Genomic DNA, 26,094 nt, shown 5'->3' on the forward strand with positions numbered 1-26,094 from the left:
AGGCAAAAATTTAGCTTACTCAGTGACAAAAGTAGAAATACATTGATATGCATTGTACCTGGGCCATCAAACGCATTGCTGGTGCCATCATTGTGCTCGCCCTCGTAGAAAGCCAGTCGGATGTCTGTTGGTCCGTCACTCAATTCATGGAAAACCAATCCTGAAACATTGCTCCAGAGCTGGAAAGCCGTTCGCACTGCTAGCTGCACAGGACCGTGGGAGAGATGGCGTGGCCAGTTCACTATCTGGTATGTCAGGTTCTGCTTGTACCATTTCCCTCCTACAAAAGAAAGAACACTGGAAGACTCCAAAGCCTCATCTTTAGTCATTTTAGACTCCTAACAGCTAGTGGTAATTCTGAAGACATCTCCAAACACTTCAGTGGCTCCTTTATGGAAAAAGAAACCCAAACACTTCCCAAGGTTCGTATAGTAGAGTTTTAGGAACTGTTTTAAGGGTGTTAAAATGCACATGACGGATGAGCTGGTTTGTTTTATAAAACAACAGCTGGTTGGCATCAGGCACTGACATGAATATGGACCAACATAACATGCCTTTGCTGCATTCCTATTGTATTACACATCCCTAGAGTGACAGGTGGGATTTACAGTTTTTACTGTTTATCTCTGAACAAACACAGAGCTTGGGGATTTAAGCAAGTTTTACTAGTGAACCTCTAAAGCTGCAGTTTCTAACAGATATAAAAAAAAAAGTCTCAAAATCTTGGAACATCTATTTCAATGATGCACATTAAATTTTAATATTACTTATAGTTCATACTAGCAAACATTATTCAATTTAACATAAAACTACTGTGTAAACAATCTCTATTTGAACACATGGTCATGTGGCCATGCACTGTTGAATTGTTGAATTTGATTGGTCAGAAGGTGCTGATTAACGGCTAAATCACAGAGTCTCTGTATAATCTGTCTAATAATAAACAAATTAAAAATGTATTGTTATTTAACAAAGTAAAACTTCTAATCTTTAATAGTAGTAACAGAAGTGAAGTTTTCCAACATGTGAAAGTCTAAGGACAGAGGGCTTTTACGTTTTTACGGTGTGGCAGTAATTAACTGAATTTTTTGTCCTAACTTCAAGAGAATGTGATGGAATGACTGTCTATAACTGCTACAACATAAGTGATAACAGGAACATGAAATTAATCGCACCTATAAATGTATTTTAAAAAGTAGGATGTTTCGTTTTCTAACAAATAAAAAACTGTAACCACTGCAGCAATGAGTCATTAACATATATATGGGGGGGCAGTCAATTCAAAAGGCTGCTGACAACATACAGTCTAGCAGTTAGTTTTTTAGGCATATCTTTGCTTAACTGTGTTTTATACAGGAGGTGTGCTTCTCAGAGAAACACAATAGAGCTAATATCATTGTCAGGTTTCAGCAAAATCTCCAGCCCAACTACATTACAAAAAAAATACACAAAAGACCAGGATAGACCAAGAAATTCCAGCATTGGAAATGAGAGACACATTTTTCTTCTTGTTCTCATTTTTTGACCAGTAGGTACGATAATAACTATATGGAATGAGCACTGTGAGGAACCAAGCAGGCAGACACGAGAACACAAGCTTTTCAACAAAAATGGGTCTTTATTTTAACCTGAAATCTTTCAAATAAATAATTGGAAAATATACAAAATAAATAAACTCAGCCAAATAACATAATTAAACTAGACTGAAACAGTGTGGTCAACTGAACAGAACAAAACTCAACTTAAGAGAACTGAACAGAGTAAAACTGACCTACATACTGAGACAAAACCAAGCTTATAAGGAAGATGGCGCGCCAACTTAAACACAACAGGGGATAAACATTACATGACATTTATCGTATAACATTTATACATCCGGATGACATCCAGACAAACAAAGAAAAAAATAACAAAAGAAAGAATTCACTAACATTTCATAACTTTAAATATAAATATATTTAACAAAAGGTTGTCAAAATCGAGTTCCCTCTCCCTGCGATGTTTCTTCATTTGGTTTACTTGGGCAGAACCATCAGGAGTGAAATTCCTGGTTTCCGTTTGGACCCCATTCTTTGTCACTCTCCAGAGCGCCACTTCTGATGGCCATGACCGCGGATCAACCTCATTCATCTCTCCACATCACCAGTAAGTCTCATTGTGCGGTGAGGCCGTCACACTCTCCCCCTCTTCAGACATCTCGCAGGTACATTGGGAAAGGTAGTCTGTGGTCACATGTACTTTGGCAGGGACATGTTTAACAGTAAAACAAAAGGCTTGTATAGCCAGGTACCACCTTCTGATCCTCCCATTGGAATCTTTCATCCTTTCTAATCACTATAGAGCTTTATGATCCGTTTCCAATGTAAATTCCCTCTCCAGAAGATAGTATCTCATGGAATAGTGGGCCCATTTCACTGCCAAGCATTCCTTTTCCACTATAGAGTAGCGTACTTCTCTTGGAAACAGCTTACAATTAATGAAGCCTACTGGACGTCGGTCATCAGGCGGTCCCTGAAGCAACACCGATCCTATGCCCCTCTCAGATGCATCTGTCTGCACCACAAAGGTTTGGTTAAAGTCAGGGTTATAAAGAACAGCATTATTTGTCAGCTGTCTGTAGGCCTCTAAAGGCTTTCATCCCCTGCTTAGTCCACTGTAGCTGGTTTGGACAGCGTGCCCCTACCATGTCTGTTAAAGGGGCAGCCATGCTGGAGAAATTGGGAATGAAACGGTTATAGAACCCAACCATACCCAAGAAAGATTGAAGTTCCTTATGTGTCTGTGGTACGGAACATTCTTCCAGAGCTTCAACTTTTTCCACCTGAGGCTGAATTGTTCTGTGACCAGTTACAAAACCCAGGTACTCCTTCTCTTTCCTGGCCACAGCACACTTGTTAGGGTTGATGGTCAGACCTGCTCCTGGTAGACGTAGTAGGACTTCCTGAAGATATTGCAAGTGTTCCTCCCAGGTGTTACTATAGACACCTAGACCATGCAGCACCTGATCCATTTGTCTTAGGAGAGCAGCAGGGGCCCCATGAAGCCCAAAGGGTAACACCTTAAAATGGAAAAGCCCACATGGTGTCCTGAATGCAGTCAATGGACATGCTTGCTGAGTCAATGGTATTTGCCAGTATCCTTTTGAAAGATCTAAAGTTGTTAAATATTTTGCTTGGCCCAGACGGTCAATAAAATCTTTGATCCGGGGAGTAGGGTATGAGTCAAATTTTGTTACAGAGTTCAAGTATTGGAAATTCATACCGCCGGATGACACCACTTACTGTGGGAGGGCTCAATAATTCCCAGTCTGAGCATCAAGTGGCTACTTGGCTACTTTACAGAAGTCTACTTCCTCTTTCAAGGATACTTGGAGTCGTTCAGGAATTCTATAAGCCAAGCATCATACAGCAGCATCAGCTTTCAACACCATATCATGCTCAATCAAGTCAGTGAATCCAGGGTATTCAGAAAACACTTTTGGGTTGCATAGTGCTCTCACCTGTAACTGCTGATCTTCAGGCAAGTGGTCTAAACTGATACACTGGTTGGGGCAAGTATTGATCATCCTGTTCCTCCTCTCCAACATGACAGATCATCATAGCATGTGCTTTTGGCTCAGGTCGAGAAACCCACTCCTTTAATAGATTTACATGCAATATTCGACCAGACTGATCTTACCCTGGCATAGCAATTTCATATGAGGTGGGGCCCAGCAGTTTATTGACTTCAAAAGGACCCTGCCACTGGGTCAAGAGCTTACTTTCTTGGGTTGGTAACATCACCAGTACTTTTTAGCCAATGTCAAAACTTCTTTCCCAGGCCGACTGGTCATACCAGGCTTTTTGATGCTTCTGGGCTTCCGCCATATGTGTTTGGGCCAGGGCTGTCATCTTCTCCAACCGTTCTCTCATTTGTAATACATAAGAAACAATATTAGTAGGTTCCTTTCTTTCCTGGCTTCCCTCCCATATTTCTTTAAGCATATTTCTCACAGCCATATAACTTACGGCCATATAACTCACGGCCATATTTCTCATGGCATATTTCTCACAGCATATTTCTCACGGCCATATAACAATTCAAAAGGGGAGAAACCCATAGAAGCCTGAAGGACCTCCCTGTAAACACAAAGGATGTATGGAAGCCATTGATCCCAGTCTCTACCAGTCTCACTAACAAACTTACAGAGCATCTGGTTTAAGTCTGATTAAATCGTTCTTTAAGTCTGTCAGTTTGGGGATGGTAAGGGGTTGTATGCAGACTCTTGATGCCTAATAATTGATAGACTTGTTTCAGAAGTGTAGACATAAAATTAGTGCCTTGGTCAGTTAGAATTTCTGTAGGAAACCCAACTCTTGATAAAAAACTAGACTAAACAGACTGCCACATATATTGCTTTGATTGACTTTAAAGGAAATACCTCTGGGTACCTTGTAGCGTAGTCTGTGATCACCAGCAGAAACCGGTTGCCTGATCGACTCGTCTCAACAGGGCCGACAATGTCCATACCGATTCTCTCAAATGGAGTACCAATGATAAGAAGTGGCTGGAGTGGTGCTCTAGAAGGACACCTACCACAGACTTTTTGACAAACAGGGCAACTTTTACAGAAATTAAGAATATCCATCAGGAGTGAAATTCATGGTTTCTACCCAAACCCCATTCTTTGTCACTCTCCAGACCACCGCTTCCAATGGCCATGACCGTGGATCAACCGCATTCATCTCTCCACATCACCGTTAAGTCTTATCGTGCAGCCAGGCTGTTTTGCACAACTTTTGCACAACATCATGAAAGGAGAGCAAACCAACGGAACAATGGCTTTTATCTGTTAAATAACAACATATTTTTGAAACAGTGGACAATCAAAAGAGTTCATTAGTATTTCAGTGGAATTTAAAGTGGAGTTTCAGTGGAGTTGTGAATGAGAACTTTATGAAGATTAACATTTGTTGAACAGCTGATATACAGTATGTGCCCCTGCAGACAATCGTTGGCAAATTGCTTTGCTTTAAGAGGAATAAAACGCATGGGAATATAATCAGTTTCAGGGTGGAAATGCTGCCCAATCATTTATTATTTTCCTGTAACAACATGGCCTGTTGTTTTTTATTCCTTACTAATATTATGACATTATTTCTGTGATCCACTGAATTAAAGTACACACCAACGTTCATCCTCTCAGTTATGTAAACCAAGAAAAGCTTCTCGCAGCAATATCTGTAAACAGTTTGCTTTACATACACCAGAGGTTACGTGACTCGAATGTAATTACATGCTTCCCAGCCATCAAAATAATACAGTGGTCAGAGGTATGGTTTGTGTCTTTGCAAAAATTTGGCCTATATCACTGGCTTATTTACATTGCTTATTTACGATATGGTGTGTTGTGTACACTAGCAAGAGTATACACAGCATAATTACAAAAAAAACACACAAACAAAACAAAAAAAACCCTCTATAATTAAGTCGGGTGAACTTTAACCTGCTGTGAACAGCACTGAGAATTAAACAGAGAAAAATAAACGCAACATACTAAATGCATGAAGTTTAAGAGAGTCCAAAAGACACTGTTAGAGCTCAGCCACCAGATATAGAAAGCAATGATGTTAAACTGAGCCACTGAGAAGTCCCACAAGGGACAAGTGATTTTGTCCTTTAAAATGAGCTATGGGAAAATAAAGGTCATAGAGAAGAGAGACAGGAAAACCAAAACCACCAGCAAACTGAGTGGCGGGCTAGGAACTCTGAGAAACCATAGACTAATCTTATTTTTTTCTTTAATAAAAAGTGTATGCTCAATCAAAAGTAAGTTCTAAGCCAAGTCAGCTTACAAGTCATGTAATAAATCCAAGACTAGTACAATGAATACTAAAATGCTGTCCTGGAAATGGACACTGGGGTGCAAAGCCTGCCGCCAGCTGTGCAGGACCAAGCCACAGGAATGCATGTAGTGATGACCTTCTCTAAATATGCCTGTAAACATCTGCCATGCTGCAAGCAGGTGTACACATACTAAGTAGTGCAGGAAATGGAACAAAAAAATCTGTTGTGATGTGTGTGTGTGTGTGTGAAGTTGTGTGGTGTTGTTTTTTAAAATAAAAGAAATATTTTATTCTTCAGACACTGGAACCATCATGAGCCCAATGTAAACAGATTTAATATTTAAGCTGAATAAAGAAATCTCATGGGGTAGTCTGATTGAAATTTAACTACAGCACTTAGACCTACCCTCAAAGAAAGGAACAGAGAGAGAGCGAGAGAGCGAGAGAGCGAGAGAGAGAGTTATCAGAATCTGAAACACTCCAGGATTTCCCTCCTGGAAGCAATTACAGATGCAAAAAATGCTTGTAATAATGGAATGTGTGTGTTATTCTCAGAATGTAAATCTCAAGGTTTCTTCTAATGTCCGTAGAGGATTTCTCGGCACCTTAGTTGTTAGGGGTCTGGAGCTACATTTCTGATTAGAATTAGAATTAGAGTGTGATGAAATTTTTGTTATTTTATCCCCACACTGCAACACATTGGATTTGAAATGAACCAGTGTAGAGTGCAGATCATAACATGTATACTGAATGATGCATGTGGTGGACTGGGAAAGCCTCTCATATGAAATTTGTGAAATCAGAAAAGTTTTCCGAAATGGAAATATGTTTCTCCTTTGCATGTATCTTCAAGTAATCTAATAGCATTTTAAAATATGCTTATCCCAAGAAGTGAAAAGGGAGAAAATTGCATTTATAGATTCCATTCCAACTGCAACATTTTCACATTCTGATTACAAACTGCAATGATCAGGCTTATGTACATTTTGCTATGGTGCATGACGATCCAACAACTTAATCAAAGCCTGACATTCACTGCGTGAGGAAAAAAAATCACACTTAGCTAAAAGGATTTTAGACATCTTTAGGCAGACTGACTTTTTTTAACTTTTAAAAACTTTTTTGTTAAACTGGCTCCTTATCCAACATGACATTTGCCAGAAGAAGCCTAGGGAAGAGTCTAAAGTTTCCCAAGTTCTTTGTTTTGTTGTATTTTTTTGGTTTAAACCTGTTTCCCCTCATTTTTTATATATTTGATGATATTTGTTTAACTTTGCCTGAATGTGTTTTGACCTTTGCTCTGGGTTCTGATTATGATTCTTGGATTTGCCTCAATAAAAAACAATAAAAATTTCCAGTCAAAAGTTTTGAATTGGCATGAATCACTATTTTTTCAGAACAGGTCAAGTATGACCGCATGTTTTTTGGTACTTGTTGATACCGATACTGATGCCTAAATGACCTTCTTAGTATTACGCAGTCAGGAGAGTTATGGAACATTTTATTTAACTCAGTTTGTTACTGCTGTGTGCTGAGTTTTATGCTTAAGATGTTATGGCATTTATACAGCATGTTTAATAGAGAGCGAGTGCAGCCAAACTGAACATGCAAGCACGGTCATTAAAAATGAACTCAAGGTGCTGTGAATTACGCATTGATTTGCGAGCGAAGTATAGAACCTTGGCGAAAGGAAGTGTGTGTCTCTGTGCTCACCAAACACAGTTTCTCTGTGATCTCGATTCAGTGCTTCATACTCACCAATTTCTTTGTGTTCACAAAATACATAGCACCTTGGACTTGTTTTTAATCACAATGCTCACTAATATTGCTCTAAAAACAAACAAACAATGGAATAGGTGTAAGTGAATCAAAAAATGTTTTTATTACATGCATAGTGAATTGAAATATATTAGAAATTTATCATCATATTTATTTATTAGAAATAAAATTTATTTTATCTAATCTAGGTAGAAGGAAAAAGTCAAAATCTTTCTCACTCCAATTAGGCATTTGTAACATGCTATATATTTATATATAAATATATATTTATATTCTACATTATTAATACTAGCACTGTCTATGACTGTCTACTGTGTTTAATCTATAAGCTTAACGGTTTTACCCTCTGAGTATGTCTGCCTTTAATAAAGCATTCATTAGAGTCTCATTAGGACAGTTAATACGTTCCAGAAATGTAGGTATTCTTATTTAAACTGCTATTCTGTTCTATTTTGTTGGTCTGTGGCAATAGTAATATAGTAATACTATAGAAAACTGCAGGTGTTCAAAAAACCTTTGACTGGCAGTGTATGTTAATAGGGAAAAAATATTTCTGAATGTGGTATAAATGCATAAATTTTATCCTTAATTTCTCTGAAGACTTTTAGGTCCTGCTTTGGGTTTTCGTGACTCTCTTTGGCAGTCTTTCCCCAAGATGTTTTTCTGCTTTAGGTATTAAAAGATACTATCACTGTTGGTTAAAGGCATCCATTAATAGTGTTAGCTTTGTGAAAGGTAAATATTTCCTTTTTAGGTCCTGTTTTTCTTGACTCCCATTGAACATTACTGCTCAGAGTTTGAGCTTCCTGATAAAAAACAAAAAAACAAAAACAAACAGCTGGTGTAGACTGAATTGTAAAATTTATACCATGTTGTAACTGCTTTTTAGTACAAAAACACCACTAAATAAACATGTTAGAAATAGAAATTCTGTTTTGTAGAGAAATTGTAAAATAGAGGTGTAGTTTCCACCTAGCAGCCAAAGGGAAGGCAAATATTATGCTCTCAACTCTAAGTCATTTATTCTTGTTATAAAGACATAAACATTAAAACTGTCTAAAATTCGCTTGTTTGGCCCAAATCTGTGCCAAATGAGCTAGTTAGATTTAAAGTGAAAACAGGTAGTTTGCATCAGGAAGTGACACAAAACCTGCTGTTGCCGCATTCCTTGTGTATTACAAATCCCCAGAGTGACAGAAGGACATTTTCCGGAGGAAGTTTTTAGTGAGCACACAAATAGACGTGTCCAGTTTTCCACTGAAACACTGAATTTCTGTTCCAAAGTGTTCTTTCTTATCTTTTCCAGCATACTATACAGTGTATTTTAAACAGATTGCTGCCCTTAATGTGGAAGATGGGGAAAATTATTAGGAGTTTTGTGGGCATTTAGGATACAGGTAAGCTGGGGTGGAGTGGTTAAGGTATGTGTGTGTGTGTGTGTGTGTGTGTGTGTGTGTGTGTGTGTGTGTGTGTGCTTGGGCCCTGCAGGTGTGGGAGTGTTGTCCTCCTTGCTGAACGTCTGCACAGGGAGCACGGGTAGCAATTATTCCTCCCCATGATGTTAGGTCTCAGCTTTTACAAAAAGGCACACCCTGCCCTGGAAGCAGTGCATTTTATTTGGATTTAAACATGCAACACACATTACAGACATGACCTTAAGGCCATTTGGGTTGGTGTAGGAATAAAGACAAAATGAAAAGGTTGGATGTCAATTAAACACAATTCCATTCATGTCAATTCAACTGATGGACCAAATGACAGAAAGCGCTAACAAAATATTAATATGTAATAACTACCATACTACAAAGGTTACAGTTTTTGGTATGGTAGTAGTAGTTTACAGTATGGTAGTCCTTGATATGTGGTTATTTATAGTTCAGAAACAAATGTGAGATATTTGACCATGCTTTTGGGATTTTGGAGTTATCTTTGCACAAAACAATCTATACAGTTGTCAGAACCAGGGGCGTCACTGGGGCTTATTATTATTGAATAATAATAATGAAAACACCCACTACGACATGTCTGGGAAATATGAAAATTAATTTCATCACTGTCCAACAGTGAGGACTACCAAAGAATGAAATGTTGTGCAGAAGCAAGCATTTTTAACTAGCTAACATAGAAGCAAACTATTCCCTAGCCCCACTGAACCAACAGGCGATCAAACACTGGACAAACTTTTGGTTTTACGCTAATTATATCATTATTTGTAGGCCTAAAATTGGATTTCTTCACTCTGTTATTATCTACAGTACTGAATTTGTAATGCTAGCATACATCATAAGATGTTATGTTAGCTATGACTTTTTGGTAGATTGGTACACAACAAACAAATGTTTCTTAGTTGCATGCCTTTTATTTCCAATGAAGATCCTATTCCGGCCATACACAGATAGAGGTAGCCACATTATGTGGATATGGACATGGATTAGTATTTTGCCTAAGCCTGGACTGCCACTTCAATAAAGTCATTGGGTCTAACCTGGTCATTCCATTGAAACAGGTCAGGCTACAACCCTAAAGATTTACAGGCACCCTTAGGCTATATTTGAACAATGTAAAGTAATGTATAAGTTGAAAACGTACCACTCACAGGTACAAATTTTATTCACTGTGCATTTTTTGGTATTGGCTTCTGACTGAGAAATTTTTGTCACTTTAATTATTTTAAGAGGCAAAACTAAACCCATACTGACCTGGTCGAGTATAGCGTTTCTTGCGAAGGTGCTGTTGACTTTGCCCTGTAAAAACAGAGTTAACTCGCCGTGCCCAGGCTTCATTGCTACCTCTGTCTTTCACCCCACAGCGTGGTGATACCATCTTCAACAACGTGGTACTGTCCAGTCTACCAGTGATGGGCAGATGGGACAACCACTGAAATTGCCTAAATTGGGACAGAATGGAAAATGGTCAATAACATATGCAATCAGTGAACTGGTCTCAAAAACAAGCAGTTGAGAAACATGCATGAGTAATCAGAAATGTGCAGTAAATCATTATATTTAAGATATTTTCCTTGGAAAAGTTAAGAGATCACTGGTTTACACATATGAAGTGTAGTTTAATTTAAAGAATGGTTTCTTTTGAGAGCTGAATGACCATGACTAAGGGTGTTAGTTCAGCATAAGTAACAGTCATTAGATTTCAACCCGATAGGACAAAATAACAAACTTTAAGTGTAAATGAGACCGAAATCGAGTGTATCAGTTGAAAGATGGTTTAAAAGGTCCAATGTTTTCTGTTACATTTATAGTGTCACATTGACTTTAACTGTAATGTGTCACAGTCAATATTTTTAAATTCGGGTTACCAGAAATCAAATAATTTGGAATTTTGGGAAATGGTGTCATTACCTGACAGCTGATGTGACTTTGTCTGCACTGTGTGTGTGATCCTGCTCATGGAGGTAGCCATATTTCTCAAGAAAGCCCTGCATAAAAATATACAGTACACTTTTAAAGTCCATGTTCCATTTTTTTCCAGTGCTAAAATGGCAAAAAAAAATGGGCTCAGTATGCTTTTTCACACCTTTCAACAACCAAATCGAGAAAAAAACAGAACACAAACATACATTTTTATTTGATATGTACATTTAAACAAAATGTGATGTAATGCACCTCGATGTTCTAACTCTAGCACATGCTCTTCATTCTGAATCCCACCACCTGCTGCACCACACACATCGGTTTTTACTAGTCTGGTTAATTAGCATACATGTATGACATACAATCTTTTCAGAATCAGGAACACACAAGTATATGGAAAGACTATGGAAACTGAGTAGAATAAACTACACTGTAAAGCTCTTATATAATTTTACTAGCACCACACACAGTCACCCTGTGGTTAAATGCATATGTAGAAGAAAAAAAGATGGCAGCCATATTCAATATTATAATGAAAAACACCACAGCTCATACTTTCTGGCACAACCGTGATGTGCTACCTCAGAGACTTCCTTAGAAAAGTATAATGAATAACACCTGCAGATTAAAAAAAGCTGCACATTGTGCACCTAGCACTCTCAGTCAAAGCTTAAGTGTGTTATATAAGGGGAGATGGAGGATCCCACCACACCACATGCTGACTATCTGCACAAAAATACAAACAGCTGTAATCCAGAAAAGGATCCTAAAAGGATAACCCTCTGTTGTAAACTTTTAGATAAAAATGGTTATTCAAAGGTTCTTAGCATCCAGAAAAGGGTTCTACTTGCAGCTCCTCATGATAGAGAAACACTCTTTTGTAGGGTTCTCTCTAGAGTAACCCTGGAGAAACAAAGCAGCTCTAAATTCCACTAGATGGAACATTTGTTCCTACAAATGTACCCAAGGTACAAAAAAGGTCTTCTAAGGCCTTACACATTGCAGTTACATTTTTTTAGCCCAAGCAAACAACTAGATTGTTCAAGCATATAGTTAGCAGATGGAGGTTAAGGTGGCCACTATATGTCCAAATGTTTGTAGACACCTGAAAATCAAACCTATTTGTGGTTCTTCCCCAAACTGTGCCAAACTCTTCCATCAAAGTTGGAAGCACACAAATGTATAGGATGTCTTTGGATGATGTAGCATTACAGTTTCCCTTCATGGACCTAACAAGCCCAAACGTGTTCCAGCATGACAGTGCACCTGTGCAGAAAGCGAGCTCCATGAAGTTGGAGTGGAAGAACTCGAGTGGACTGCACAAAGCCCTGACCTCAACCCTACTGAACACCTCTGGGATAAATTGGAACGCTAATAGCACCCCAGGCCTCCTCATCCAACATCAGTGCCCTACTTCATTAATGCAGCACAGAGCCGGAAACTTAACCCAGGAATCACAGAGACCATGGCCAAAGAGCTGTGGTCCGGCTCCTGGTCACCATCGAGTGAATATAATGAATGACATCCTGATGGTGATGCTCACTTACTGAGATAGGATTTTGCTCAATTGCTACAAAAAGTGAGTGTGTTTCATTATTATTATTTTGTTTTAAACGTGCTAAGGCCATAAGCTAAGCTGAGCTAACTGGCGCTTGGGCTTTTGCGGCAGATAGATGGCTGCAATGGCAAAGCGCACACACTGCTTCTCCTTCATCTTGTAGGATATGATGCATATACACTGGTGAATTTTATATAAGATCGCTCTCGCTCCAGAATGTTTTATTTTAGCATCAGGAAAACTGGTTTGTTATCAAAAGTGGAATGTTAGTTGCACCACCCATGTTACCATGGCAACCAGTAGTAGGAACACCTACTGGCCACTTCATAGTACAGCGACTTGCGACTTGCAGCGATAAAATCTCTGTATGTGTGAACATACCTTTAAGGATACGGAGACTGAGGATTGAGGAAGGGCTACAGAAATGCTAGGAAGAATAAGAAAAACTGCACAAATAAAGAGGCCATGAAATGTTTTTGGGTCAGTCTGTGAGCTCATGTCATTTCTCTGAGTGGGTTCAGCTGCTCTGTGATCGAAAAGACACAGTGGTTGGTCTTACATGTTTTCATGCCTCCCAGTTGGTAGCTGTTGTGCGATAAGGGAGAACTAGCCATTGAAATGTAGTTGGGGGGTTAAATTGGGGGATCTAAAGAAAAAAGTGATTTGCATAGGAAGGCAAAGACAAAATGGTTTGTAATATAATGGGTTATTTGGCCAAAAAACTAAATCTGTAAAAGATATCGTAATACTTCCTGAATCTACTGTAATTGTAGAGAAATGGTATTTTATATTTTTGACCCAAGTGAGCCATCAGACTGTATGATGGACACTTGTACACCTGCTCATTCTGACAATTATCCATTCAGCCAATCATGTGGCAGCAGTGCAATGCACGAAATAATGCTGACAAAGGTAAAAAGCTTCAGTTAATGTTCACGTCAAACAACAGCAATGGCAGAAAAAATGTAACCTTAGAATTATAAACTGCTGATCTGAGATTTTCATTCAAAACAGTGTCTAAAGTTTACACAGAGTGGTGCAAAAAAACAAAAAACATCCAGTGAGCGGCAGTTCTGAAGATTGAAATGCTTTGGCAGGTATCGAGCCCCCGACTCTGCCGGTGTGAGGTGAACCACTAAGCCACTGTGTCCATAACTCAAATATGCACATGTCAAATTTTAAGGTAGATGGGCTACAACAGCAGAAGAACACACAGTGTTCCAACTCCTGTCTGTCAAAAACAGGAATCTAAGACTACAGTGGGCACAGGCACATAGAAACTAGGCCATCTAATTACACAATGTAGCATTTTACCTGCGGAAACATGTTCGATCATTCACTGCAATCATGCAATTCTGAAGGCCTCCAGAGTTTGAGTTTGTGCTTTATACTAACCCTGCACATTCTTTTCACATTCAACAAGTTGTCTCTACCCTTTCAATGGTTTACAGAACCTTGAAAGCCTAGTTGTTTACCTGAAGAAAAAAAAAAACATTGCCAAACATATATTCTGACATCCTGACACACAGAAGTGTCCTAAAGACACTTTCTTGCTGAAGAAATGTTGCCTATACGCTGTACTCCATACAACTCTCTCTATATAGTATAATAATATACTCAGCCAAAGCACTGGGGAAAAACCAACACTCTAAATATGTATATGAACAATAACCTTCTTTCTTTGTCATCTTTTATGAGACAAGCCAAATTTTCTGTTTCATGCCGTAGAGGAATATCTTTCCGTGCAAACTCGTATATAACCCCAGGTGACAAAGGTACATGAATTTCCAGACCACACACATAAACATAGTGGAAGAGAGTCCAACTCTCCAGTGTATCAGAGTACACTGTAAAACATGATAGATCCATTAAGTTGTGAACTTATTTCTGATCTTTAACTCCGATTGCCATGACCAGTTTTGGATATTCAACTCAAGTTTATACGTTTTCAAAAATTAAACTTAACGTAATCCATTGTCTTGACTACTTGTGACTACTTTTGAGGTTAAACAAAGTTTATCTTCAAGTTGAGTTTACTTGCGTTTTTAAGGCAGAAGGTGAACTTTCGTTTCTATGTTTAACCAACTTGAAATGTCTTACAGTGTATTTATTAAGGTTATTAAGATTAAGGATAGTATAAATGATTCTGTATTTTTTGGAATTCTATGAACAGAGAATTAAAGAAGTGGTTTTTAACAATTCAAACTTAGATCTGGATTAGTGTATGTGAGGATGAGGATCTTTGATGTTACTATTAAAATGCTACTTATGAAAAGACACAATGTGATGTGGTAGCAGTGTAACCACAACAAACAAAGGAATTTTGTTAGAAATATCATTTCGCATTTAAAAGGAGTCCAATTTACATTTGCCACAAACATAAAAGGGAGTGGGCATAGGCATAGAAGAACAATACAGAAATGTGCCCTAGGCTATTCAAGAACCTATCATTATCTCAGGTAGGGTTTGCCAATTCCAGTCCTGGAGGCATGGAGTCAGTGATTGTAAAAAAAAAATATATATATATATATATACATATATATATATATATATATATATATATATATATAAAGGTGATAGTTGAAGCAAGGGTGATGGGTGATGGTCGGACCGAGCAAGCAATGCAGGCCTATCAGTAACCCCCCCCCCCAAAAAAAAATTCTCTAGTGACTCACATGGACATTCAATTAAATGGTATAGAAAAGACTGATGAGAGATTTTACTAGAGAGGTGGTGTTTGGGATGCATTTCTTTGCACCGCATTTCCAGCACAATTTGTTAATTTACTTACACAAAGACTATAATGCTCATAATGAACATCCTTTCAACACACCTAGTACTGTTTAACTTTATAATTTACAGCTGTGAAAGAGTAATTAATTATGATAGCACTCCTCTGGTGTCTGTCGTTCTTCTTATGAATCTGGTTCCGCTCATGGTTTCTTCCTCATGTTGTTGTTGTTGTTTTTTTTTGTCACTGTCTCTGCCTTGCTCATTACCGATCTAAACTGATATCTCGATTTCCTAAGCTGCTTTGTGCCACTGTCTATTGTGCTGTACAAATACAATTGATTTGAATCAAACACCTGATTCACCTCACCATGTTTAGTAGTATCGACGGTAATCATCAAACTGTGCAGGTTCAGGCTTTATAAGATGTACTTTACAAGTAGTATCACTTAAATGTTGATCTGCACTGTGCTTTTAAATTTTCTGTTTGGCTATAGCCAAAGGTTTTGGCACCATTACTACAAATTACATGCTCCATTGCTGGGGTGTTAACCGCAGACCATAATTAAGCCTCAAGCTAATTATAACATATTACATGTAAGTTTTACGTTTAAGAGTTGAGCAAATTGTCTTTGGAGTAATTAGCTGCACTCCAAAAAATAACTGGTTTTACTGAGCATCTTGCAGAACCAGACACGGTTCTTCTGGTGACACTTCTGTCACAATTACGTCTTATTTTTGCAGCAAAACCTAGCAGCCTTCATTGTGTTTTTTTGGTCTGATATATGTATATATAAAATGGCGCTAATTATATTTTGTTATTAAATACTATTAAAAATCCTAAATGTTTGTAAGCAGATCAAGCCAGTTGAATTTTTTAATAAAACTACACAAATTGTACCTGAGACTACTAAATTTTATAAAGCAAGGTCACCACAAAAGGGTTAACACACCAAAAACTGACTTTGTTTCATTTATTACTGTTTACTGCTCTTTATAGTATTTTGTTAATGTAGAAATAATTTTATTTAATTATTTTTGAAGACATCTTTGCTCGACAGTATTTCTTTGCATAGCACTGTGTATATATATATATATATATATATATATATATATATATATATATATATATATATATATATATATATATACACACACACACACACACACATATATATATATATATATATATATATATATATATATATATATATAGTAAAAAGATTAATGTATGGAGTTGTCATCTTGAGCATCAGAGAATGTTTGCACCTTTTGTAATAGTCGTGTACGAGTCCCTCAGTTGTCCTCAGTGTGAAAAGCTGGATCTCAGCATCATATAGTTGCTGTTGGAAAGGGGTCAAATATGCAGAAGATTCTGGAAAAGTAAAGAATGTGCAGGACCTGGAAGATTTTTCTGAAGAACAGTGGGGAGTTTAACTGCTCGGGACAAACAAGGGACCATAAACAACTATCACAAAACATAAACACAGTCGTTGATCATCCTTTTAACGACACACAGTATTAATAATTAAGAGTGTGTAAACTTTTGAACTGGTTCATCTGTGTAAGTGTTGGTTGCTGTTGAAATTTTTAGACAGGGAAACCCTAAAGTTCTACACAGACCCTTCAACGGTTCCTCTGAGGGAGAACTGAAGACTGTAGTCACTCTGCAGGCTAATTAATACTAATTTCTTGTCTGTTTATTTTTGTACACATTTGCTTTTCATTTATACACTCTCAGAACAAAATGGTACGAAACTGTACATTCCCTATGAAAATAATGTACGCTTTAATTATCCACATTAATTCGGGAAAGGTACACTATACCCATGTTATCAGGAGATAATAGACCTTGTGTACATTTAGTATGTTTTTTTTTTTCCGACCTAAAAAGTAATTTTGTCTTTTAAAGTTTTTGGGTACTCTGCAGGAAAAAGATACATACTTGAGGGTTCTACCGCAGTGACAAGCAGAGGTACAGTGTAGCACCCTTTCCTTCTGAGAATGTATTTTAAAAAAAAAACAAAAAACAAAGGTGCTGGACAGTCTACATTAATAATTGGAATGAATGACCGCATCCTGAACGCTTACCTCGGCATCTCTGGGCTTCAGTGAAGCGCTCACAGCCTCAGATAAAGACGCGCACAGAAATAACTCCCCGTTCAGAAGAAACACTAAAAACTGCAAGTCCATGTCAGAGCTCCAGATTAATCCACTGACACAGCTGATCGGGTTATCACTTCCGTATGAAAAAAATGACCCGTGCCAATTAATCCACCCGAAAACGCATTTCTAACGGTATTATTTTAACGTGTACGACACTGCCACAGACTCTTTTCCACAACACTAACAGAAGTAAGCATTATTTCCCTTTCATAACCGTAAGCAAAGTGCTTAAGGGGGAAGTGTGTGAGAGAACCGCCTCCCAAGTGCACAGGAAGGACAATACAGCGCATTTACTAGCACTAGAAACGCTTACAGGATCTATGAATTGAAGCGTTAAAAGGTGCAAGATGCAATGGTTAAGGTGTCTAGAATGCCTATACCCATCTTTTAAAGATGGCCCACTTTAATCCAGATGTGCAAGGTTCAGGCTTGAGTCTATTGCGCTGGGCTAAACGTTAGCACCGCTCCCACCTATAATACAGCTGCTCATGCAGGCCAGAGATCTTCCAGAGAAAGGATACAAGTACTGCTGCACATTGCTGCTAATAACCACATAAAACCTCAACATTCAATAATGCAACGTTCTGATGTGAATTCATTACAGAAAAGTGTTGTCTGGTTTTCAAAATAAAATTGTAGCACTGGTGTCCCTGCCATGACCAATAGGTCATGTTGAACATGCTACCAAAGCTCATCAGATAACCAAAGAAAGGCCACACAGTAAGATTAGAATCAGGTTTAATATCACTTTGAACAAGGAAAATCCCAAGTAAAACAGATCATTTCAGTTTTACAAAAAAAACCCCAACAAAATGATACACTTAACATGTCTACCATACACTAAACGTGAATTCTACCAAGTCAGAAAAATTAAAAGTAACAAAAATAGCAAATCACCTCCAACACCCCCACCCCATCCCTCCCTCCCCTTTCATGTTCCCCATGATTTCCAGCCAGAGTCCTTTAACAGTAGATGGGAAGTGATCCTACTGGACAAACCAGCCACTGGAAGCAATACACAAGACGCTCCGGCGAAAAAGTGATGCAGAGTGTGGAAAAATGGACCCCACCTTTTCTTTATTCCCCATATTAAACCTCCCCCCCTCCCAGAGTGAAGTCCACTCTAATCCTTTAGTAGGGCCGGTCTCTTCTTTCCTCTCTGTGCTCCCCTCTATAAGAGAAACAGGTAAAGTTAAAAAGACAACAAAAATGCTTTTTGAAAATTACAGTTGAAGGGCATCTTTGCCAATATCTGAGAACCCCCAACTTAATACAGGGGTCCTATGCTCAAAAATGCCACATGCACCCTGTGCTCACAGGAATCAAGCAGCTTAGCTCTGTTCTAATACAAGGATAAAACTGGTCATCAATTTACCTTCCTCCCATCTTGTATCCACCACCATAGCCCCCACGATCTCCACCACCGTAACCACCGCGGTCTCCACCTCTGAAACCGCCTCTTCCACCCCTGAAACCACCACGGTCACCACCAAAGCCTCCTCTACCACCACGGTCTGAGGGGAAAGCAGAAGGCAAAAATTTTGCATAGAAAATTAAAGTACTTCATAGTAAAGGGCATAAGACATGCAACACTGCCCACCCAAAAGCAAGGTATAACATTTCAGTTATTCCGACTAACCTCCAAAACTGTCTCCGGGTTTTGGTGTACCACATTTGTTGCATTCAAATCTCCGGGCAAAGTTCATGTTTCCACAAGAGCTACATTTTTAAAAAAAAAAGAAAAAAAAGAAGTGATTTCATTTTTCCTCCAAGATTACCACAAAATTAACATGTAAAGTCAATAACTAGACCTGCAACTAAACTGCTCACTGCTGCTTCACATCTACTATAAAGCATGCAACAACAAACATCCCTGGCTAGCATGTCCATACCGACATGTAAACTGATTGTCAGACAAGATTCATGGCAAATATTCAGTCGTGCACCATGAAGGTCAAAAATACAGTCAAAAGCTTTGCTTCTATTAATAGGTCTTTAAAAAAAACCCCATCCCATACTACAACCTGAAAAGTGCTTAACACGTAATCTAGAAACTCCTAATTGGGACACAAAGCATACCTTTAAGGTGTTTGAATTAGTTTTATAGAGAAAACATGTCAAGATATTCAATAAACATTCAAGTTGCATGATAAACCAAATTGCTTAGCGCTTTACTGCCCCCTAGTGTTCATTCTAGTATCGCACCATGTGGATGTTTGCCACAATACCACCAAAGGACACAGTGCAGCCATATTTGTGCGTCCTTCAAAATGAAGTACAACAATGGCCACAAAACACTGATGGCATATGGCTTGCCTCAGCATGGATGTTTGGACATCAAAACAGCTACACAATGACACCCCCCCCCCCCACCCCCATGGAAACAATGAGACATAGTTACATAGGCTAACTGTTACCAGGAGTATTTTAAGCTTTACTTTTAGCTTCAAATCCATTTACCTGTTGGGACAAAGCCAGTCTCCTCCTTTAACATCAAAACTGGGACCACCACCAAAGCTTCCTCGACCTCTGAAACCTTAGAGGGGAATAAGTGTTACCCTTGTACTACCTCAAAAAAAAAGCAAAACCACTGTACTTGCTCATCTGGTTTAGCAGCAATAAGGAACATTTCTTTTACACACAAATAATAATAATTAAAAAAATCTAAATACCTCCACGTCCTCTCCCTCCTCCCCCTCCTCCCCCACCTCCTCCTCCTCCTCTCTGGGAGAACTCTGCCCGTCTGGTGGCAAAGGACACCTTAATGGGCTTTCCATTGAACTCCTTGCCTGGAATTCACACAGGACTGGGTTAAAACAAAATCAGCATACAATTGTGGCTCTGTAAGCAGATACCATAATCAAATCACTTCAACTGACCGTCAAACCAGTCAATGGCAGCCTTTGCAGAAGGAGGGTCGTCAAATGAGACTGTTGCTTCACCCTTCAGTCTACCGGTGGCTTTGTCGGTGTACAGGTTAATCATAGGTTTGCCAGTCTTTTTATTCAACTGAGGAAAGAAAAAAAAAAAAAAGGAATAAAGTCATGGTAAGTGGAATTGTATTAGAAAGCTTAAGGGGCATCAGGCAATCTATTCATGAAACCTGCCTTAATAATTCCAATCTGTTTGAAGAATTCAGCAACTTCATGAGTTGTGACATCCTCTCCAAGGCCTTGGACAAAGATTGTGTTGTTGTCAGAGTTGTCCTGTTCTTCACCTACAAAAGACAAGTCTTAATCAATACATCTGATCTCACCCTTTAAAAAGACATGCAGAAGCAGGCCAACATACATATACACTCCTTACCTGAATCATCCCTTTGACCATAATCTCTGGGTCCTGAAAAACAGGAAGACAGGAAAGGCAAGGGAAAGCCATGAGCCACTTAAAAATATTAATCTCCACAAGTTATTCAACATCTATGGAAAAAAAAAATAAAGTGTCTACAAGGATATACTTGACTTTTGACAGCTATACACCAGGTTTCATCAAATGGCTGGATCCTTTGTCAACACCTTGTAATACCACAAATGTTCGTGTGCATTAATTATAAACCCCCATATAAATCTTCTGCTAAAGCCATATGCTCCTTCTTCGCCATTGGCACAGCTGGCATCCAGAACGCTGGCATTTATTTATTTATTTTAAATCAAAAGTCCTCATGCAACAATACCATTACCAGTAAAATGAGCCATTACATTTTAACCCAACAGCATTTACCAGAAAGGAAAACCTAACAATGGCGGGTGATCTTTGGGTTTTTTGTCAGTCCAAAAAGGTGGCTGTCAAGAGTTCACTGTTCTTTTGCCAGTTAATCTTTTTTTCTCTTCATTTTCCCCAACTGAGACAGTTCTGATGCTCATCACTTACCACCGTAATTTTTGTAGCCACCACGGTCACCACCACTGCAGAGGAAAAATGGAAGATATGATGGCTTTCCTTTGTCGCAACCTGGGAGCTCAAGACTCCCCCACTTATGTGCATTGTATCCTGTCATGGTTCAAGTTTAATCAACAAGCAATGTCTCCCGTTCATGAATACACTGGCTAAAGAGTTGCGCCAATAGTGCAAGTGACAATAATTGAAAAATCGAGAGACATTTTTACTTTCTTCCAATTTAGAATTGGGTGAATGAACTGGGTTAGTATTTATTGCTCTTCTTAGCCAAAACCGAGCAGAGCACTGGAGGATACCCTCCTAGCTCCCTCATAGCAGGAATGTTTCTAAATTTAGATTTCTACACACTATGCTGAGGCACTCGAGTCGAGCGCACTTTATTTTCTTCCATTGAGTGCTTATATGAGCTCCAATGGTTGAGGTCCAAGTTTAATTTCATTCACTTTGATACCTGTAGTATAAAATGTAGACCATGTTAAAACAAAAGCATTCGACTCCATGTTTAAAAGAAAATACAACACTTCAATTACACCGTACTATGGGGAATAACTGAATGATGAATTTGTGCTTCTGCGGCGTTAAATATCCTGAACACATTCTCCAAAACACAGGGCTTTCAAAATGTTTATGGGCTGCCAGAACTGCAATAGCAAAATTACTTGCTTATTGAGACCCATTTAAAGGCAATGTTTTTTAAAACTATTATATTTCTAATAGGGCCACTTGTTTCAGCTCCCCTAAAAGTGAAGGGGAAAGGGAAGAAATAAAATAAAAATAAATAATAATAATAAAAAAAACAAACTTAAACCAAAACGCACAAAAAAAAAAAAACCCGAAAGCAACTCAAACTACAGAACATGTTGCCTAATGGAAAAGAGGAAAGGATATGAACTTAAATCTGGTTTAAGTGGGCTCTACAGAATCAAAGTCAACAAAAAATGCTGAAGCTGTCTTGAAACGGTTTTGTTTAACACAAAGTTTTATTCACCGCCCTTTAGTTTAAGTGTCAAATTGACCTAACCAGAAATGGTCATCTTAGGCAGTCACCATTAACAAGTCAACAGGCAGCTCAGAGAATGCTGCAACAACCTGTATTCTGAGCGAATCCTGCGATCTGCCGTTTTTAAAACCTTTTATATAAACTGATTGTAAATTCTTGCACTAGTATCAGGCAGTTACATTCTGTGCCCAGCCACAAGGGTGTCCCCTCACCCAAAATAATGTCTACAACACATTTCTAAACCAACTAGCCCACTAAATATTGTTTATGCTGGATCAATACCAATACTAAATGTAATGCATCACAAACATTGCTGTGACAAAAGTAAGGCAGTGCAGTAACCTACCAATACTTTTTCTGGCCAAGTTGATGTACTGAATGAAGTGGAAAAAAAAACATGGCCATAGCCATGCCATACTCAGAACAGCTTAAGCACATGTGACTGACGAAATTATGGCATTATCTACCATTAGATGAAGATTTGTGCACTTCCATCAAGCAGAACTAGGTAACGGTACCTGTTTGGGGAAGAGGGGGAGGGGAGGCTTTCAGACTTACCCCACACCGGAGGGCGGGCCACCTCCTCTTCCACCTCGGTCGAAGCCACCACGATCATAACCCCCACGTTCATAGCCTCCACGCTCATAACCTCCACGCCCTCTTCCCCTGTACCCCTCAGACCTGTCGCTTCCTTCATCACCACCACCATATCGCCTGCTATCACCTGGAAATAAGGAGAAAAAGTTTAGTTCCAACTGGACAATCATTAACATGCCATTATAAATCTGGGACATTCTGCAACTTTAGAAACCAAATTGCATGTGATCTCACATACACAGAAGTATCTAATACCAACCAGTATTCTATAATTTAAAAACAGACCTATAATGCATGACTATTTACAAAGAATATACACGATACAAGTGGACTTTACCCTCATTTCGCCTTCCATAACCTCCTGACGGACCACCGTATGAGCCCCCAGACTGGCCAGGTCCTGCTTCAGACTGCTGCCCATATGAACCTTGCTGTCCATAAGAACCCTGCTGTCCATAAGGCTTGTCTCCATACCTTGAGAGGGACAAATCAGTTATAAGGAGTACAGTAAAAGTTCAGCTCAACTTAAAAATGACACCGCACACTTTAAACAAATATCCAACAAGTAAACCGTCTTACCCCGACGAAGCATCGGTGCTCGGCTGCCCATAACCTTCATAGCTCTGCTGTTGCTGTCCGTAGCCAGAGTAGCCTTGTGATGACTGACTGTAACTGTCTGCAAAGCAGAACAAAGAAGAGTAGAAAGAAATATAGAAAGAAAACTACATCATAAAGCCTTGGGACAAGACCACTTTTATAAAATACCTGACTGTCCATAACCTTCGTAACTCTGTCCACCATATGAGCTGCCGCCATTACCTTGACCATAACCCTAATGGAGAAAAATGGACATGTATGAACACTAGCATTAAAACTTAAACAAGCTATAAATACCAGCGATATGATTACACCAGTGAGTTTTGGATCTTACCGGCGCACCATGTTGATAGCCCTGGGATCCACCATAAGATCCATAGCTATAAAGTTCAGGAGGAGAGCAACAAGTTAATCACAGCATATAATAGAGAACATGCAATGTATAAATAAATAATTATGGATTTATGGGAAACTTGCAAGCTGTAATACAATTTAGGTAAAGGTCCGCGTTGTTAGATGTTAATTTGACAAAAAATACTAACATTGCATTTATAACAGCAACAAAAAGATGATCACTTGCCTTTGTGGGGCTCCAGGCTGCCCATAGCCTGAATCTAGGAAACAGACAACGAATTAATAACAGTAATAATAATAAAAACCCACAGGTTAGATTAACAGCGAATACCAAACCTCATAACATCCAGATATACGCCAGTTCCTGAAAAAACTCGCTGTACCTGTTTAAGGCCGAGGAGAAGGCGGAGGCCTAATGGCTTCCGCTAAAGCTTTAGCAAGCTAGCCGGGTAAAGTGACCGCATTTCGCGTACATACAGAAATCACCATATAGTCCGCTCAATAGCCTCTATTTTGTGTCGCACGTAGTACACCTTTCTGTGAAAAGAGGGCCATCTGGCACCAAACCGCTTTCGGCTTCAGTCAGCGGTGTTAATTAACCAGTTAATATAAAAGAACACCACGCCGCAGAACAAAAAAAATGGCGGCGACACACATTAATACAAAGCTACAGTGTGCATACGTCCAACATTAAAATCATGGTGGTCTGTTAGACATTAGATTAGAAGCAAAAATAAACATTAACATTCAATTTAGACCATATATTTATCCTAATAAGAAACGCGCCATCTAAAGCATTAGATAGCTAAGCTACACGAGGCCGACGGCTCCGCCTTTGCTAACAAGCTAGCCGTCTATTATTTTCAAACTGCTTTTTTTAAAGCTCACAAATATTTTTTTGTGCTAACCAGAGTAATACAGCGCAGAACGGTATGTCGATTTATAAATATTAAAATATATCTCACCAGAAGCCATATTTCCGTATAAAATTAAAACTGATACTCCTCCGCGCCCGATTTCACGTTAAAACCCTCTAGCGACAGAGCCAGGGCGCACACTGCAGTATTTATGAACTGTGACCTTCTGTTGGGAAATACCAAGTCATCTGATCCATGAATGCGTTTTCATTTTCAAAATAAACAACTTCATGGGAAAAATCAACGGCACTACTCAAACGCAATAAATGGCACTTCATGTGTACACGTAAAATTATGTAAAAAAAAAAAAAAACAACCTCAAAACATTTCCATTATATTGTTATGTGAATGAATATACCCAACTGGAAAATGGTACAGTCTTAGCGCCTTTTTCGTAAAACGATCACGTGATTTTCCCCTCCGGTTGGCAAGCATAACATCTAGTTACTCATGTTAATGTGTAGTAATCATTTCAAAGGATCACATTTCTATTTACGTCTTATTTGCGCCTTTATTAAAACTACAATAAGTAGTTTACGTTTTTTTGGTCAGTTTATGTTTACCAGTAATATGGTTTGTAACAATACAGGTACTATCACTGAGGGAGACCACATCACTGAATGTTACATTTTTGAATAACTGGAATAAAGTTGGTTTGCCGTTGGACGTTCGATATTCGCAGAAATGCGGAAATTAAGGGACCGTCTCTAAAGTTACATACGACATTGTTATACACGTTTCTAACTTCAATAGCATTTGAATGGAATGATCTACAGTCATATAACCAACTGGAAAGTGTTCATCTAGGTGTCAGGTATGATGCACACCTTTTAGATTTTTGATATTAAAATGAGCTATTAAATCACATTTAAATTAGACATGAATTTCACTGCAGAATGGGCCCATACACAAAATATGCCATTATTTAAAGCTCAATAGCATTTGAAGGGAATGACTTACAGTCACAAAACCAACTGGAAAGTGTTCACCTAGGTGTCAGGTATGATGCACACCTTTTGTGTATATATATATATATATATATATATATATATATATATATATATATATATATATATACACACACACACACGTATGTAAATTATATATATAAAATACACACACACCAACACACACCCACACACACACACACACACACTATATACATATATATATATATATATATATATATATATATACATACATACATATATACACACAGTATCTCACAAAAGTGAGTACAACCCTCACATTTTTGTAAATATTTGATTATATCTTTTCATGTGACAACACTGAAGAAATGACACTT

General features: G+C 38.5%; 2 protein-coding genes across 6 annotated transcripts in view; both read right to left on the reverse strand.

Moving 5' to 3' along the window:
* The window catches only part of mmp28 (matrix metallopeptidase 28), a 28,187-nt gene extending 10,151 nt beyond the window's left edge, over window positions 1–18,036 (reverse strand). Inside the window, exons 1-4 of one of the 2 annotated variants that reach the window (XM_053651096.1) lie at window positions 17,352–18,036; window positions 10,961–11,037; window positions 10,304–10,491; window positions 59–280 (exon numbers count right to left, since the gene is read on the reverse strand). In XM_053651096.1, the coding sequence (XP_053507071.1) occupies window positions 59–280; window positions 10,304–10,491; window positions 10,961–11,037; window positions 17,352–17,453 (589 nt within the window). In that variant the 5' untranslated portion in view covers window positions 17,454–18,036. Of the gene's footprint in view, window positions 1–58; window positions 281–10,303; window positions 10,492–10,960; window positions 11,038–16,529; window positions 16,878–17,351 lie in introns of those variants that run through there. The other variant, XM_053651097.1, reaches the window with a different exon arrangement.
* A 111-nt stretch (window positions 18,037–18,147) lies between these two features.
* Window positions 18,148–24,961, reverse strand: taf15 (TAF15 RNA polymerase II, TATA box binding protein (TBP)-associated factor). 4 transcript variants are annotated; one of them, XM_053651103.1, is made up of 16 exons: window positions 24,837–24,961; window positions 24,098–24,131; window positions 23,852–23,897; window positions 23,740–23,752; window positions 23,500–23,596; window positions 23,258–23,394; window positions 22,882–23,047; window positions 21,297–21,331; window positions 20,733–20,765; window positions 20,534–20,643; window positions 20,306–20,435; window positions 20,099–20,215; window positions 19,887–19,962; window positions 19,066–19,145; window positions 18,802–18,940; window positions 18,148–18,597 (listed from the first exon to the last, which is right to left on the reverse strand). In XM_053651103.1, the coding sequence occupies exons 1-16, from the start codon at window positions 24,844–24,846 to the stop codon at window positions 18,558–18,560; spliced, it is 1,263 nt and encodes a 420-aa protein (XP_053507078.1). In that variant the 5' UTR covers window positions 24,847–24,961; the 3' UTR covers window positions 18,148–18,557. The 4 variants fall into 4 exon arrangements, with proteins under 4 accessions (XP_053507078.1, XP_053507076.1, XP_053507079.1 ...); XM_053651101.1 differs by having other exon boundaries at window positions 23,686–23,752; XM_053651104.1 differs by lacking the exon at window positions 21,297–21,331.
* Between the last annotated feature and the right edge of the window lie 1,133 nt (window positions 24,962–26,094).

Source organism: Ictalurus furcatus, chromosome 20 (genome assembly GCF_023375685.1).
Source record: "Ictalurus furcatus strain D&B chromosome 20, Billie_1.0, whole genome shotgun sequence".
NCBI classification, from domain to species: Eukaryota; Metazoa; Chordata; class Actinopteri; order Siluriformes; family Ictaluridae; genus Ictalurus; species Ictalurus furcatus.

Bases quoted from the DNA above. Each gene is read 5' to 3' on its own strand.
- taf15 (XM_053651101.1), bottom strand. The intron at 23,898-24,097 runs GCAAGTGATCAT...TGAACTTTATAG, and splicing joins CAGCCTGGAGCCCCACAAAG to CTATGGATCTTATGGTGGAT. The intron at 18,598-18,801 runs GTAAATTGATGA...TTTCTCTTATAG, and splicing joins GGATACAAGATGGGAGGAAG to AGGGGAGCACAGAGAGGAAA.